We start from the raw sequence: 16988 nt of genomic DNA on the forward strand, positions 1-16988 counted from the left end.
GACTTCTAAAGAAGTTAATTTTTCTTCTCTTTCCTGTTAAATACCTGTGTATTTCAAGTTGAAAAAACATTGAATGGATTAATTTTGGGACATATTGCACATACTGGTTCTGTTTGGTTGAAAGTAGTTGGATATAAAAGTCATTGAACAATTCATCTTTGTTCAGCAGGAGTTTGGGGATATTTTTCGTATTCTTTGACTTGCTGTTTTATTTAGCGTTCCTCTTTCATTGTTGAAACAGGTGATAAATGATTACTTCCTGCAGAATCTCCTTGCTTTCACTAGGAGGCAGATTGCTAACATATTATTGAGGTGCCAGTTCCACAAATCTGGTGAGAAATGGAATAAAATATATTTTTTAAAAGATGAAACTTTAAATGCTTTATATATACATCTCATGGTTTGTGCAAAAAAGTGCTTGGAGCCAGTGATAGGTGAAACTGCATATTTAATGCATCAACAATTGGTATTAGGTTTAGTTCAAAAAGAAAAACTGCCACCAAAATGTAGCTGTATGTTTATGCTCGAAGCAGACTTGCAAATTAACGTGCTCAGCCTGCACTTGGAGTGATTGGGTTCAGTTCCCAGTGCTGCAAATCACATTAAATATTAATTATGGAGTTTTTCTGTATTTGAGTGCACAGCATGCTCAACAAAATAGAGAGAGAGGGTGCATTCTGTAGAGCCCTGGGAAGGAGAAGTCAGAGGGAAACTTTCCTGGCAGTTGTATGGGATGACTCGGTTGCATAGGCATATAAAAAAAGCATTTGCTGGAAGTGTCGTTTTGGGGGGAAAAACTGGTTAACTTTCTTCAATTAAATTATTTTAATAGAGGAATCTTGCTGCTTTAGCATTAAGACCAAAGAAGAACTAAAATACATTTTCCGTTTTTAGAAATGCATGTTTAATCATTTTAGGGACATTCTTTTTTAAATGGATTGAGTACAATTACAATGACAGACTTTGAGATGTATTGAATGCACGGGAAGGTGCAGTTGGCTTACAGAAGGTACACTCTGATATAGGGAATGTACAGTCTGATTTCCTGTATTATTTTTTTTAGTGAAAAACTTAATAAAAGGTTGGTATACATACAATATACCATACAGTGTTATGCAAAGACACAGCATAGACCAGTAAATGTAAACAAAATAGAACTGGACCCAGCAAAAGCTGCAAATTCCAAGCACTTTCACATATGTTCCTATACAGATTATGAAATCTGTGTGAAAATAACTCCTCACCATGCCAGTCTTGTCCCACTACATGCACTTATACACACAGTTTGTCCTCTCCTTTCATGACCATCTTCACACTTTCACACCACCAAGAAGGGGCATTGGTTATGCTTGGACCCCTCTCTCAAACAAAACCATAAGGAGAGCTGGCAGAAATATTTCTGATTAAAGTTTCTTTTGTTGAAAAATGCTATTTTATCAGAACCAAAATGTTTTGGAAACTTATGTTTTGACAACTTTTTAGTCAGGAAGTTTTCTAAGGACCAGGATGGATTCTTGGGTCAGAACGAGAGAGCGGGAGTTGACTGTCTCTTGTAATATGGTGGTTAGGTTGCTGGGATGTGGGAGATCCAGGTTCCAGTCTCTGCTCCAAATAATGCAGATCAGGAACTTTGAACCTGCATCTCCAGACCAGTGACTTAACCACCAGGCTATAAAGTCTGGTTCTTCCTCCCCTGTGCATCAGAACAAAAACAAACTGAACCTCATAAGGTGAGATCCTTTCTCCTCCTCCTGAAAATCCATTTCTATCATAGTTTGATTCAAGGATTTACCCAAGTAATATGGCTAGGTCAAGTGCCATTTTAAGTTAACTTTTTTCCCCTTCTATAAATATCAGCTGACTATTTGGTCTTTCATCCAATCCTTTGTTTGTTTGCCTTTTTAGATCATGAACTCTGTGTGGTAGGGGTTGGTTTACCAGTACTGTATAGCTGGACAGGACCTAATGCATACTAGGAAAGCTACTGTCATAGAAATAATTGTAGACCATTGTCCAGATCCTAACTTTCTTGCACTACTGTCAATGTATTCTGCCTCAACTCTTCATGTGCATTGTATGTAGTTAATACACAGCTTGAGGGGGTGCTTTTAATTCAGTTTATCAGCTTCATTCATTGTAGCTGGCCTGCCTCAATGCAGGGGACTGGATTAGATGAGCTACCAAGGTCCTTTCCAGTCCTATGATTCTATGAGCTTCTGTCAGATGTTGCTTTCACTTTCTGATTTGGCATGTCTGGATTCGGAGAGCAAGGTGGGGAAGGCTCCTGAGCTGATAGGCCCAGTGTGGCAGGCGTAAAGGTAGAGTACCATCTACTTGGTAGAACACTTTCATAACTGAACACTTCCCCTCCACATGCACGTGTTCTGCCATCCTTCAAGGATCCAGCTCAAGAAAGGTAGAGGTCAGAGTCCCGGCAGTTGATTTGGTGATTAGGAAGTGGTATGGCTGCAGATGGGCATAGTTTGGAAATGGGGCTGGCTGCCATGGATTAGGGAGGGTAAAGAGGTAGTCTTGATAAGCAGAGTGAGTGAGGGAGTCATTTCTTGCTGGAAAGCAATGCCATGCTGACAGGAAGACCAGAGAAGTCAGAGAAGAATGAATGTTTTCAAAGGGGATATAAGTATATAGCCCTACCAACTTCACGGCCATGAAAAACACATCACGGACCGTGAAATCTGGTCACCCCCCGTGAAATCTGTTTTTTTGTAAGCTTTTTACCCTATACTATACAGATTTCACAGGGAGACCAGCATTTCTCAAATTGGGTTTCCTGATCCAAAAGGGAGTTGGGGGGGGGGTCACAAGGTTATTTTAGGGGCATTGCGGTATTGCCACCCTTACTTCTGCGCTGCCTTCAGAGCTGAGCAGCTGGAGAGCAGCGGCTGCTGACTGAGAGCCCAGCTCTGCATACAGCAGGGCAGAAATAAGGGTGGTAATACCACACCGTGCCATCCTTACTTCTGCACTACTGCTGGCAGGGCTCCTGCCTTCAGAGCTGGTCTCCAGCTGCCCAGCTCTGAAGGTAACGCTGCCGTCAGCAGCAGCGCAGAAGTAAGCAGTACCTTCTTCCTACAATAACCTTGTGACCGCTCCCACACCTCTTTTTTGGGTCAGGACCCCTACAATTACAACACTGTGAAATTTCAGATTTAAATAGTTGAAATCATGAATTTTACGATTTTTGACCGACATGGACCGTGAATTTGGTAGGGCTCCAGCTATAAGCCACTCACCGTCTTGTCTTTTCTATAGCTAAACTGAGAATGATTCCTCTAGTTTACATTAGGAGGAATGTAAATCTAAAAATGTTCAACAAACTGCTGCTTTTGTGTTGTCTTTCTGTTGTAAATTTGGTTGGAATTAAGATTATTCTTTGGGTAATTTCATTCAGACAACCCCAAAGAGAAAACAACCCTGTAACGAGAGGTGCTGAAGGGTAAAGATTTTCTGGAACCTACATCACCTCTCAGCCTCTAACATGGATGTGTGGACAGAGGTTCCCTTTCCTAGTGAGCCATCAGGCTGTGGCAGATAAATACCAGACGAGAAGGCTAGAGTATGTGGAGTATTGGTCACATCTTCTCAGGAATTAATGGCTTACAAATGTTTCCAGTACAGTGGGTAGAAGAATTTTAAAAATACACTAATTAATGACAGCTTTGAAACAAAAGTGAACTTGGCTGATACTATAAGAGAAATTTGTTGGATAAATCATAAGTATTTGAATAAATGGAATGAAAGTGTACCAGTAATCCTTTGCAGGAATCAAGGGAATACTATTATCTAGCTTAATTTCAAGTTCTTTAATAGCAATTTGTTTAACTTAAATACTGTGCTGTCTTCTATTCATATCTATAGAATTATACTAAACCATATTTTTTCCTTACTTGTATGAAGTAACCAGATAAGAGAAGTTTCTTTATGCTTAGCGTATTTTCTTTTGATTCAAAGTCAGGTTCTGAAATGGGAAGTTCAATACATTTCACAATCTCTGCCAGTTCAGCTCTGATAACTTCTGCCCTCCTCAGTGCAGAAAAGCTTAGGAAATAATCATGACACCATTTCTCAACATCGTAGTCTGAGGAAGAAGAAGTGACAGCATGTTGCAGGGGTGGCCAAAGTCTGGATCTTGAGCCACATGCGGCTCTTTTACCATTAAAGTCTTGGGGCTTCAGCCCTGCGGGGTGCACCTGCCAGCGCTCAGGGCTTCAGCAGGAGCGGGGCTGAAGTCCCGAGCCCTGTCAGATGCCTCCCGCGGGGCTGAAGCCCCAACGCCCGGCTCCCAGCAGGTGTGCCCCAGCTCTCGAACTTCTGAAGATTGTCGTATGTGGCTCGGAGGGCCAGTAGGTTTGGCCATCCCTGGCATGTTGCTTTGCCGTGAAGTACAATTCAGATTGGGAGTAGGAAGTATATTAATGTGATGTAGCAGAATAAGTAGATGACCCCTTTGGCACTTGCTCCCATCCACAGAGACATGGCTCCTGGATAAAATGCTGTTGTATCTGTGCAAGAGCTTAAAAGGAGAGTGGGAATGAGCAGCTGTCTCTGACAGAGCAGCCCAAATTTTGAGGCCAAGAGCCACATGGAAAACTTAGCCTCATTTAGCTTGCATCTAAAGTACATAGTGGGCCAATCCTGAGTCCTTACTTAGTGTTCTATATATTTTTTTATTTTATAGAGTTTTTCAGTTACATCTTCCAAAATGAAAGTTACTCAGAACAGAAAATCCAAATATCCAGATTTATTGTTCAAAAGATATCTATAAAGTTATCCTGAATTTAGCCTGCTGAGGCTGCCTAACCATTTCAGGTTTGTGTCTCTTTACAATTAGAGGGCACAAACTTACATAGACTAAATACTGGAGCCTTGAGTAAAACGGAGACCACAAAAAATAATAAAGGGGGGAAAATTTATAAGTACCCATTAAATCTCTCTCCCGAATTCAGTGACCAGATCATCCCTTTAGTCCTTAGTTATAACAAAATAAACCCCAGCATAAAATATGCATCAAAATTTTGAAAATCTAACTGCCACCTAGACTGGGCTGTGTGTGTTTGTGAGGGAGGCACAAACATCCCTCCACTGGTTTCATCCCTCCACTGGTTCCCTTTTCTCTATCACATTAAACATTAACTGCTGGGTTTCACTTTCCAGCCCCTTCACAGTCTATCCCTGCCCTACCTATCATCTCACATTCACTATTGAAATGTCAAGTCCAGCTTCCAATTGGCCAATGATTACTGATTTGTTAAATTTTCAAACGAGCACTTTCATACTTTCTCCCATGCTTGGAAGGAGCTCCTCATAAACGTCCACAAAACTAAGTCATCATCTTTGTAACAGGGTGGACTTGAAGGTTTGCCTACAGACAACCCAAGGGTTGCTGCAAGAAGAGAAATGCCAAAGGCTAAGTCTCAATGCTAGGTTGGAGCTTGCAGAAACTGAGAAGAGCTATGTCAAAGAACAAGTATGTAAAGAAGCTGAGCGGAACAAAGGCCTGGAAAAGGAGATAGAAGGAAGCAAGATATCTGTTCATGCTACAGAAGAATAGTCTTCCTCCCCACCCCACTACAAGAAGAAATCGGAACAGGCCATAGCTAAAGTTAAGGATGATTCAGCGTACCCTTGAGCAACAGGTCGCTGAGTTGGCCAACGAGGTTGGTAGAAGACAAATATTGGCAGAAGCACGTGGGGCATTGAGAAACAACTCCAGAACCTAATAGAAATACATGACCATGGCACTGAAAAGCTTGTAGAAATGTGTGACAAGGAACCAAGCACAGAGGCAACAGAGCAAGAAACTTGTGTTAACACAGGCAAACTAATTAGCAAGTAATATTGCTAAACAGGGTCCCTGGGCTGGAATCCTTATCACTTCCCCAGACCAAGAGGGGAAGTACAGGCATCAAGAGTAAAAAAGGTCAAGAACTATGAGTTCCAAATAGAGGCCAAGGAATGGGCTTAGAGGCCATTAGACTTTTGGGTTTTCTTGTTTTTGGACTTCTCCGTTAACCCTGGAAGCAAAATGGACTGAGAGGTGACCTGGCTGGAGGATGGATGAAGGGGGCCTTAGACTGAAAGAACACCTGCAACACCCTATCTTGACAGGAGGGGTGCTCTGGAAGTGAGAGGCTCAACCTCACTCCTTCAAAACCCTCCTTTGCTATGATGTCTACAAAAAAATTGACAACAGTTAAGTCACTGGTGCTCTGCTACCTTGTATTCTTACACCTCAGAGTCTCTATCTATCTGTTATCCCTTGCCTTATACTTAGATTGTAAGCTCTTTTAGGCAGAGACAATCTTTTAGTTCTGTGTTTGTACAGCACCTAGCACAATAGAGCCCTGGTCCATGACAGAGGGTCTTAGGTGCGATGGTAGTACAAATTAATTATTATTGTGCTAGTGGCTAGAAAGCTCAGTCAGAATTGGGATCATTTGTCCTGGCTTCTGTACAAACAAATAGGCCTTACAAGCTAAAATGGTCATATCTACCTACTATGGGTCATTTTTTTTTATTTTTTACCCCCTGTGAATTGAAATGAGTCTAGCAACAACTTGAAAGAATTATTCAAAAATGCCCTAGAATGAGCCAACCTTTAGCAATGAATTTTGTGTCTCTTTAAAATCTTTGTGATCTATGCTGTATTTTTTGTGTGGTGTACACATTTACATTGACTTGTGGAGTTTGTGCTGGTATCTTTGTAGGCCTTGTAGACATTGATAAGAGTATAGTGATCTCCTGTGGAGTGGAAGATTTTTTGACAGCAGGTAAGAGTATCCTCCTCTGTTCCAGGGGATGGATGTTAGGTGCTTTTAGAAAAGGGGGAGGGGGGGGAAATTAAGCCAACATGGTACTGTGCTATTAGGTTGGGGGGTGTTTTTTTGGTGTTAAAACTAATGATGGAATGGGTACATGCTTGAGTCTTCTCATCTATTTAAAGGATTAAATATAACATCGGAAGTGCACATAGACTATTAAAAACCACACCAGCAGAAACATCAAAATAAATAGTTCATACATCCCACAATACCCCCTGCAGGGTAACATTTAATAGAATAGTTATGCCTTCCATTATGCTGTTATGGGTCAACAGTAGGCTCTATCAAGCCAACAATAAAAGCAAATTCTAGAGTTAGTAGCCCTCAAATGCAAATGCTCTGTTTCCAGATCTTATGTGTTCAAAAGTAGGGCCCACTGTTGATCCATTAGAATGGCATGGAATGAACACCAGCCTACTTGTTCTATAAAGTGATGTGATGGAATTTATAAATTAAAGTCTTTTGTCCTCCAAGGGGTGAAATAAGTTGACAAAAGAATTTCTAGTCGGTCAATAGTCCAATAATATTTTTCACAAGAACTTCTCCCTAATATGGTCTCTGCTAAATACAGGTGAATATAATGAGATCACAAAATCTCTCTCCTCAAAATGAACTTTTTCTCATAAAAAGTTGGAAATCAATGCTGTGTTTGGAGCATAGAATTCAATGATTCTCATTACTTCACTGAAATTCATGCAAAACTTGAGTTTCACTGCATACTCAGAATAAAAACAGACTGGGCTGTAGAGATCTTCGCTTTGAGTAGACAAGAATTTGAAGAGCCTCTCGATAGCTAAATAGTGGATTCTGGGGCCTGTATGACAATACTAGACTTTAAAATGAGCCTGTATGGGCTTGGGCTGGGGGCTCAAGTGCCACGCACTAAAACATTATTTAGGAATTCCTGTTACCATGGCAGCAATGGTGAGCATTACAGTCAAATTCACAGGAAGCTAAAATGGACTTTGACAGCTGTGGATCCTGAGGAAACTCTGACCTAATTATTCCAAATTCAAAAAAGTTTCCATCATTATACTTGGTGCCAGATAATCAAGATCTTCTAAAGCCTGCATCAGATTTTCAGGAGCTAGAAAAGGGGGAACAAATAATGTTAAATGTGTTAAACATACATGGATACATATAATTGAACGTATGACGTTCACATCCTAGCACAATAGTTCAGTTATATACTCCCTTATGTAAAAGTGACTGGAGTCAGCGATCTGAAAGTGCGTAAAGGAAGCTATCACAAGAGGAATGAATGGAAGGGCACCAGATCCTTTGCAGCTAAATACACAAATTAAATTTATATTGCAAATATTTCCCCTTTTCTTCTTCGGCCTAAGGTTCCAAAGCTATTCAACAGAAATTTTCTGCACAGCAGCAGCCACCTTAGGTATTGCTGATGCTTTTTATACCTGAGGAGTTTGTGGCTTTTAGCAAAGAGAAAGAAAGGGTATGTTGGGGAACCATGAATTATTTTTGAAACTGACCTACCCAAGCAAATGAATGGTAGAATTTACAGCAGGTTATTCTGCATAGATCTTGGCTCCAAAACATGCTTAAATTCTCCAGGGGCAGGAAACTGGAGCAGCTTTATACACAAAATAAGGGGTTAAAAATAGTTTGTACCTATAGATAGTGCAAACACTGACTGTGCTGATGGCCTTCCATTTTCCCCATCTTGCTGAAAGTATCAGAGCAGCTTCCAGAAGACAAGAATTCGTGAATGCCGCAGGATTATAATATAGGTTGACTCCAGTCAGAATTCTTTGCCTCCTCTCCTGAAAGCATGGAGCATAGCTCTCAGCCTTCTGACTCCAACTGTTTCTTTTTGCTTGCTTCCTTTTCAGTGGAAGTGGACAAAAGATACTGGGATGATTCCAAGAAGAGGATTGAATACAGGGAGAAGCCAACAAAGAGGAAAGCCAAGGGCAAGCTCTTACAGAGCTGCCAACTTTCCCAGTATTTTTTGTGAACCCTGTGATTGTATTTGTTTTTTTTTAATAACTGCTCAAGTATCAGAAGAAAGATGAGGATGATCTCCTTGTGCTCACCAAAAATGGCTGCCCTTCCCTATTGTTTCCACAGAACTGAAGGCACAGGCTGCTCTCGCCACAGACAGCTGCCATCTCCGTATAGCCTTTGCAGGTGGGAGTGAGGCTGTTTCTAGTAAAGATAGTCACTGACCCCCATTGTTTTCAAGATAGCCATCCCCTATTTATTATGTGTGACCTAGGCACGACAGTGTGGGAACAGGGGAATGTGTAGGGACAGGATATGTGTAGGGTAGGGAGAATGACTAGAGGGACAGAGGAATGTAGGATACGGAAAACTGAGGGGGAAAAGGAGGGAGAATATGGCAGGAGACTGTGGGTAGCAGGGAGTGACATGGGCTGGGATAGGAACTGAGTGAGAAGAAAGGGAGAGGAGAGTGGAGGAGACTGAGGCGAAGGGCCAGTTGGATAGGTAGAGAGTCAGAACAATGGTAGATGAGGGGGATGGAGACTAGAATGGCAGTTTCCTCATCCCAGGGATTAGAAGAGAGTAAGTGCAGTTCCTGCCATGAGCAGTCATTTGGGAGGTCTATGTTTGTGTGTGCATTTAACATTGGATTTTAAGGCTGAAATGATCACATGCATTTTCACTTAAATACTTACACAGTCTGAAGAAAGAACTGTCAGGGTGTATGGTCTCCATTAGTGGCTCACTAAAAACCTTTCATAACATGATTTATTGACACTGCCAGCAAAAGCATACTCAGCAAGATGCCTTTCTATTTCAAGGATCAAGATAGCTGAGACTATCACCCTCAAGATCGTCAGAGACGCAAAATGGCCTCATTCATTAAACCTTCATTAAACACTTCTGAGTAGACTTCAAATCCAGAGCCAGATTTTAGGCATAAAGTACTCCAATCTATCTCTCAAGTAAGATCACCTTCTGACTTAGGATATTATTTGCACTAGCTGTTCTCGTAAACAAACTAGGGAAATGTGGTCTAGATGAAATTATTATACGGTGGGTGCATCACTGGTTGAAAGACCATGTGCAAAGAATAGTTATCAATGGTTCACTGTCAGATTGGAAACTGATATCTAGTGGGGTGCTGTAGGGGGCTATCCTGGATCCAGTGCTATTGAGTATTTTCTTTAATGATTTGGATAATGAAGTGGAGACTATGCTTATAAAATTTGCAAATAACACCAAACTGGAAAGGGTCAGAATTATTGTGTAGGACAGGATTAGAGTGCGAAATTACCTTGGCAAATTGGACAATTGGTCAGAAATCAACAAGATGAAATTCAATAACAGCAGGTGCGAAGTACTACACTTAGGAAGGAAAAAATCAAATGCCCTAATATAAAATGGGGAATAACTGACTAGGCAGCAGCACTGCAGAAAATGCACTTGTGGTTATAGTGGATCACAAATTAAATATGAGATAACAATGTGATGCAGTTGCAAAGAAGCTTCATATTCTGGGGTGTTTTTTAACAGGCGTTTCATATGTAAGACATGGGAGGTAACTGCCCCACTCTTCTCAGCACTGGTGAGACATCAGCTCGAGTCCTGGGTGCCACACTTTAAGAAAGAATTGAAGAGAATTCAGTGGACAGCAACAAAAAAGATTTAGAAAACCTGACCTATGAGGAAAGATTAAGAAAACTGAGTCTGTTTAGTCTTCAGAAAAGAAGACTGAGGGGGGGATTTTAGATCTAGGCTGTGCCAATATCTAGTCTTTCTGACTTCCAGCTCATTCAAATTCACAATTGTTCCATTATCATCACAACAGCATCCTCATCTTTCAAACCTGAGAGCCTTTGATTCTCCTCTTTGTGTCTTTTGGGTACTGGACTAAATCTTGGTCCCACTGAAGTCAATGGCAAATCCCACTGAATTCAACAGGATCAGGATTTGATCCTCTTTCCTCATTGTGGAAACTACGAGACACCAGTGGCTGTACTGACAACTTTCCAGGTGTCCAAGGGCTGCTCTCAATTTACATACAAATTTCCATGAATCACTTAATGAGAAATAAATGCACACATACATAATGTGTATCTGTACTTACATCTTCACTGATAGAGGACTAGAAATCACTTGCAGCACTGCTTCTGATCCATCTATTGAACCAGAAGGAGGAAACTGAAAAGTTTTATTTTTTTACATTGATGGTTCATATAGTGCATCCATGCTAACAGTGGACTCTGCACTGAGAGGAGCTGGCTGCAATGAGTTAAGGAAAATCAGTAAAATAGAAAACAAGTAAAAAAAAGGTCTATTTTTAAGTCTTCTTTGATTATTAATTTCCCTTACTTTTCCTTTTACAAGGTTCACCCTGAAATAATGTGATGCATAACTTCGCCATAGTGTTGTGCCCATAGTTAAATTAAAAACATGAACAGCATTTTCTTGCAAATGAACCACTTTATTCTACTCAGATGCTATGTGTTTATGTAGAGATCAGTATTTTGGATCTGTTTTGTATTTAATATTAGAATTCACGTCCCCATCTATACAATATTCAGGATTTATAGTAACTGGGAGCATTTATTAGTGGGCGTACAAGATTTAACATGATAATAAATGAGACCTTGAGAAAGTCAAAGCATCTGAGAAGAAAATAGGTTGGATATATAATAAGGAAAAAAGTTTGAGTTTTACCACTGAGCCATGAAATGAAAAGTAATAGCTGATGAACAGGGAAGAGAACAAGAGTCAGTGACAGAAAATACTGACACAAGATTAAAAAGATCGGGCAGGGGAATAGCTATTCAGACTTAAAGTAATTACCAGGGAATCATGGAAAACTAATTTCTATAAATCAAAAAAGCAGTTTGCATTATAAGATACACAATATATGGCTGTCATCCTTATAAGCATCTGGGTTGTCAGCCAATTTCAGTCCCTGGATAGCCTTAAGTGCTTTGCATTTTTATGCCGCAGAGTTAGTTGCCATGAAGTTTAGAAGCAGGAATGGCTTTATGATTTTGCAAGCAGTGTTACAGAAACAAAAACAGAAAAAAATATTATATTAGAAAGGGCAAGTTAATAAATGCAGATTAGACAGGTGAAGGAACAGTAATACAATAAAAAATGGAAGGGATTTTCAGATATTAGTTTGCATTTTCAGGCACAAATGCAGCCAATAAAAAAGCCATTGTAAAAATGGCAAATGTTCATTTGAGAATTCTTTATGGTATGTTCCTATTAAATAAAACCCATCATAAATAAGGCAAACAAGAGCAGCATAAATGCTTATATTTGAAAGGCTTTCTTTAAAAGAATAGGGATCAGCATTGTTTTATAAAAAAGGTTTTTAACAATAAGAAAAATGTCATTATCGGGACTGCCTGCCAAAGCTAGTTCTATTGCTATCCTAAAGGCAAACTTGCAAGGCTTTGTGACTCAACTGCTACTTCTACAAAAACAAATTTAAAAGGAAAATGGAGAATTCGGTAATTGTTTACATATTTTTTCTTGTTGTTACATCTCTGTAACTTTGAAAATGCAAAGTGTTTCTTTATCAGATATTTTTCTTCCATTGCCTGTGTACATTGGCTACTTCATATTGAATTGGTCATAGATCATTTTTAAAGGAAAAACACCAGGAAGCAGTTGTTTTGGAAAATAAGTGTATAAGTAAGTAGGTGGACTTTGCAACCCAAAAATGTCATTACGTATAATGCTTAGCATTTCAATAGTGAGGATTTCAAAGTGCTTCACAAGCATTTTGGGCTAGATATCCACAAAGGTACTTAGGCTCCTTAGTTAGGTGCTTAGTCTCCCTTTTACAGTGCATGGGGAGGGTTAGGCAGCTAAGAATGGGACCCACAAAAGCCAGCATGCTCCATGGAGAGCTGCCTAAGCTAGTCTATGTGAAAAGCTGAGGAGACAGCTGTGGCCTAAGCCCCGCCCCTCAAAGGCAGTTAGGTGTCTATCTCCACTTGGGATAGAGAGCCATGAACCTTCTCCTGGAGTTAAGCGCTCCACTCCTCATTTATAACTTTTAGTCCAGTGGTTTGGCATTCCCCCAGGATATGGGAGACCTGGGTTCTAGTTCCCTCTCTGCTTGATGTAACCGCTGGGCTGTGTGGTTTTCTATGGCAGGTCTTTTTCAATCTGTCCCATTGAAGCTGTTCTACTGTTTATACATACATAAATATTCATTAGGCAAAAAAATAGAATGAGAATGACTCTATAGCCCAGTGATTAGGGCATTCACCTGGAGGGTAGGAGACCCACATTCTTAATGCCTCTGTGCCAAGGCATATTTATTTTATTTATACACAATGGAACTGCTTCAAGAGAGACTGAGAAAGCCTGCTCCCCAGAATACCCCATAGCCCATTGGTTAGGACACTCTTTCAGGGGAAGACCAAAGTGCACATCCCTTCTCCAGATCAGCCAGAGCGGGGAGGGGAGCTGAACCTGGGTCTCCCAGGTCCTGGGTGAGTCTTCTAACCACTTGGCTAAAAGTTAAAAGGGAGTGAGAAGTGGCAGCACCTCCTCAAATCAGTGGCTGTTATGTGTTGGTTTAGACATGCTCTGAGCATGCCTACCAAATTGGGCCCTGAAGGTGTGAGAGGTGGGGGAATGCATTGTTTGAGGATACCAGTAGGTCTTAGGCCTGAGATAGGCACCTGGATGCCTAGACTGAGGTGGCTGTGCACATGCTCATCGGCAGATTTTTAGGCACCTAGGGGACTTCAGGCAGCAGCTGAGTGTGAGTTTTGAGGATCCTGATGGTGCCTAGATATTGCACCTAAGGTAGCAGTTAGGTGTTTAAATTCTTTTGTTGATCTAGCCCTATGTCCCCTGTCTTACAAAGATTTATGCATGTGCTTAACTTTATTGACTTCAGCTGAACTAACTCACATACCTAAAGTGAACCTACACACCTAAACACCTAAAGTGGTATTCAGGTACCATATATCACGTATACCTAAAATGTATAAGTCTTTGCAGCATCATGGCCTAAACAACCTTCCTATGAAGTAGAAAAGTATGATTATTTCTGTTTCATAGATGGTGAAACTGAGACAAATAGGTTAAGTGATTTACCTGAGGTTACATAGTAAATAAGTATCAGAGCTGGGAATGAAAGCTAGGTCTCTCAGTTCCAGTCCACCAGTTTGAATTGCTGCCTATTTAGAGGATCAGATTTGACACTACCTATTTAAGTTGCACAATGCTGGGTCCTGTTCTTTCTTCCTATGTTTTGAAAATTTCGGAGGTGCATGTACAATACCTGTTCCTTGGTAGATCTTTTACTTCTGCAAAAATACCTATAATGGTTTTAGAGCTGATAGGAGCTTTTGGTGGAGGGACACAGGCTTTGAACAGAGATAAGCAGCTTGTGGTTTGCCAGACAATGAATCAAAACATTGCTTTGGTAACCTACACACCTTCTGGGTGTGATGTTCTGTCCTGTGTAGTGGCACTGAGACCACTTAGAGAGAGAGAGAGAGTAATGAGTCTGATCTACAGCCTTAGCTAACAGGCATGAGGCTTTTAGCTTATGCAGTAGAGGCTCATGCATTAAGCTCCAGAGGTCTCAGGTTCAGTCTTGCCCACCGATGACCAGGGTCTGTCGGTGTTACACTTTGCCTTAGCAATTTTTTCAGTAATGTAGAACTGCTAGACTAATCATAGTTCCGCAACATGATGTTTTTCTACACTACTTCTTGTGTAGGAAACTAAAGCCACAGAGATGCTACATGTGTTTGAAAGCTGTTTTTTTTATTTTAGGCCAAGTTACTCTGGGATCCTCCTTTCTCTGGACCATTTGTCTCAGTTCCCTCACTCCACTACTCATTTCTCTCCATCCCCTTCTCACCCTTCTGATGGGGGGGTGGGGTTATGTGTACGTCATGCTCCAGTGCTACCAGTACCAAAACTATTAATTTAAAATATAAATTATAATAGATCATTTACATTTAGGGGCTCAATCCTCAGTTGCAGCCAAACGCTGCACTTGAGAGGAGTGGGAACCACTGGATGTTCTGGCTGGTATTTGGCGTAGCCCAGTCCACAATGGTGGAAACCTTCTGTGGGTTCATACTCATCCCATCGAGTGACATGACATAACCCAGAAAATCAGTGGTGGAGTGGTTGAACTCACATTTTTCCAGCAGCATTCCAGCACTTGTTAGATGTGCTGGTTGTGCAGAGTCTAGTTTTCTGAGATGAGAATATCAGAATGAACTGGTCTAGGATATCTTTGAAGATATCATTCATGAAATATTGGAATGTGGCCAGGGCACTGGTGAAATTTGGAGGGCCAAAGTTTTTAGTCAGATTCTCATCCAGGTAATCTCGTAGAGTCTTGAGCTTAGTTCTGATAAAGAGTAAATATGCCCCAAAAGGATCTTTTCCCCTGGCTGAGGGTCTATAGGGCAGTTGTAGAGTCAATGTGGGGGTAAGACATCAGCATTCTTTTTATCGAACATGTCTGCAAGATTGCCATCGTGGCTGGAATTAAGGAACCAATATCTCCTGATGCTGATGTAGAACCAAGCAGAAGGATGCTTTCCCAGGGACCAGTTCTGTGTTCCCCAGGCTGGATCTTCCTAGGCACCAGAGCTGGCAAAACCCAGAGTCAAACCATACCCCCTGCACTCCCCAGGAAGTGCTCAGGTTGTGGAGGGAGAGCTAGGAGAGTCGCAATATGACATGAAAGTACGGCAAAAGGATCAAGTCAACCTGCATAATCTCATGGTAGTCCCAGATCTCAATTTGGAGAGGTGTGGTCTTGTAGGAAACAAGCCCGGAGCTCAGCATACTGCCGTCAGTAGTCTCCACCTGCTCTGGGTCAAACTTCCTCCAGATGGGCAAGTGGTTGGCTCGGGCAAAGCCTGTATTTGCTGTTGTACCTTTAAATTAGCACTGCTGCTGCAGCTATCCAAATGCAAAAAATTTCTACTAGAGGTTCATCAAGGAATTCTCCCAAGTCGTGCCCAAATTACCCAACTCCTCTGAAAGAATTCTGCCTTTATCTGATTGTTGGAAGCCCAACAAGCTTTCAAGCAAATAAATAAAGCTTTCACTTCTGCACCTATATTGAAGCATCTGGACCCATCCATGACCTTTATTGTCAAGGAAGATGCTTCCTATTATGTCATCAGAGCAGTACTGTCACAACCACAGGGGTCACCGAGCATTCTCCACCCAGGCACATTCTACTCCAGAAAGCTAAACCCCATGGAATGGAACAATGAAATCTATGACACAGAGCTGCTAACCATCAAGGGTGCCTTTGGCATCAAGGCATCACCACTTGGAGTGCATACCTTTCCCTGTCCAGATATTCACTGATCATAAAAACGTAGAACACTTGTGATCTGTGAAGGCTCTCAACCAGCACCAGATCTGATGGTCTCTTTTTTCTCCTGCTTTGAGTTCAGGCTACTTTATCAGCCCAGAGGCTGCAATGGCAAGCCTGATGCACTCTCCTGCAAGGGGAGTACCTTGATGGCAAGGAAGGATCATCAGAACCCACCACCCTGGCCCAGACTGCATGCCTCCATGAGGTCATACATCAACTCATGTGGCAATACAAAGGTCTCCCACACTAAGGCCCTGGGTGCCTTGGTCCCCATACCTACCCCTTCCAGACCCTGGGATTCCATATCAGTGGATTTTATTGTGGAACTCCCTAATTGCCAGAACCACAGCACCATATTCATAGTTGTAGATCTCCCATTCAAGATGTCCTATTTTGTGCCCTGCTGCAAGATCCCCAGCACAGAATTGTCAGCCTATCTCTTCTTCAACCATGTTTTCAAGCTTCATGGGTTACCCTCCAACATCATGTCAGAGTATGGACTACAGTTCATTTTCCACTTCTAGCCTGAGCTCTCTACTCTCGTAGACATTGACGTATGCCTCTCCACAGCCTATCATCCCCAGACAGGTGGACAGTCAGAGTGGCTGAATGAAGGTTTACAGCAATACCTGCAGTGTTTTATTAATTTCCATCAGGATGACTGGGTCTAACTCCTGCCCTTCGTGGAGTTTGCCTATAACAATTCTGAGCAAAAGTCCATCCACCAAAACCCCTTTTTCTCCAACTATGGTTCCCACTCCCAGTTCCACCTACCCCTACCCTCAGTGTTCCACATCCCTGCCACCTCTGACCTG

The 16988-nt window shown here is 41.5% G+C and overlaps 1 protein-coding gene across 1 annotated transcript in view; it reads right to left on the minus strand.

The window, feature by feature from the left end:
- Nucleotides 1-3881: 3881 nt before the first annotated feature.
- DHX32 (DEAH-box helicase 32 (putative)) overlaps nucleotides 3882-16988 on the minus strand; it is a 50983-nt gene continuing 37876 nt past the window's right edge. The window contains 5 exon segments of the mRNA XM_065407600.1: nucleotides 3882-4099; nucleotides 6694-6833; nucleotides 7722-7775; nucleotides 7777-7876; nucleotides 7879-7929. Of these exon segments, the coding sequence (XP_065263672.1) occupies nucleotides 3882-4099; nucleotides 6694-6833; nucleotides 7722-7775; nucleotides 7777-7876; nucleotides 7879-7929 (563 nt within the window).

The sequence above is a fragment of the Emys orbicularis genome, chromosome 7, assembly GCF_028017835.1.
Source record: "Emys orbicularis isolate rEmyOrb1 chromosome 7, rEmyOrb1.hap1, whole genome shotgun sequence".
Classification (NCBI taxonomy): Eukaryota; Metazoa; Chordata; order Testudines; family Emydidae; genus Emys; species Emys orbicularis.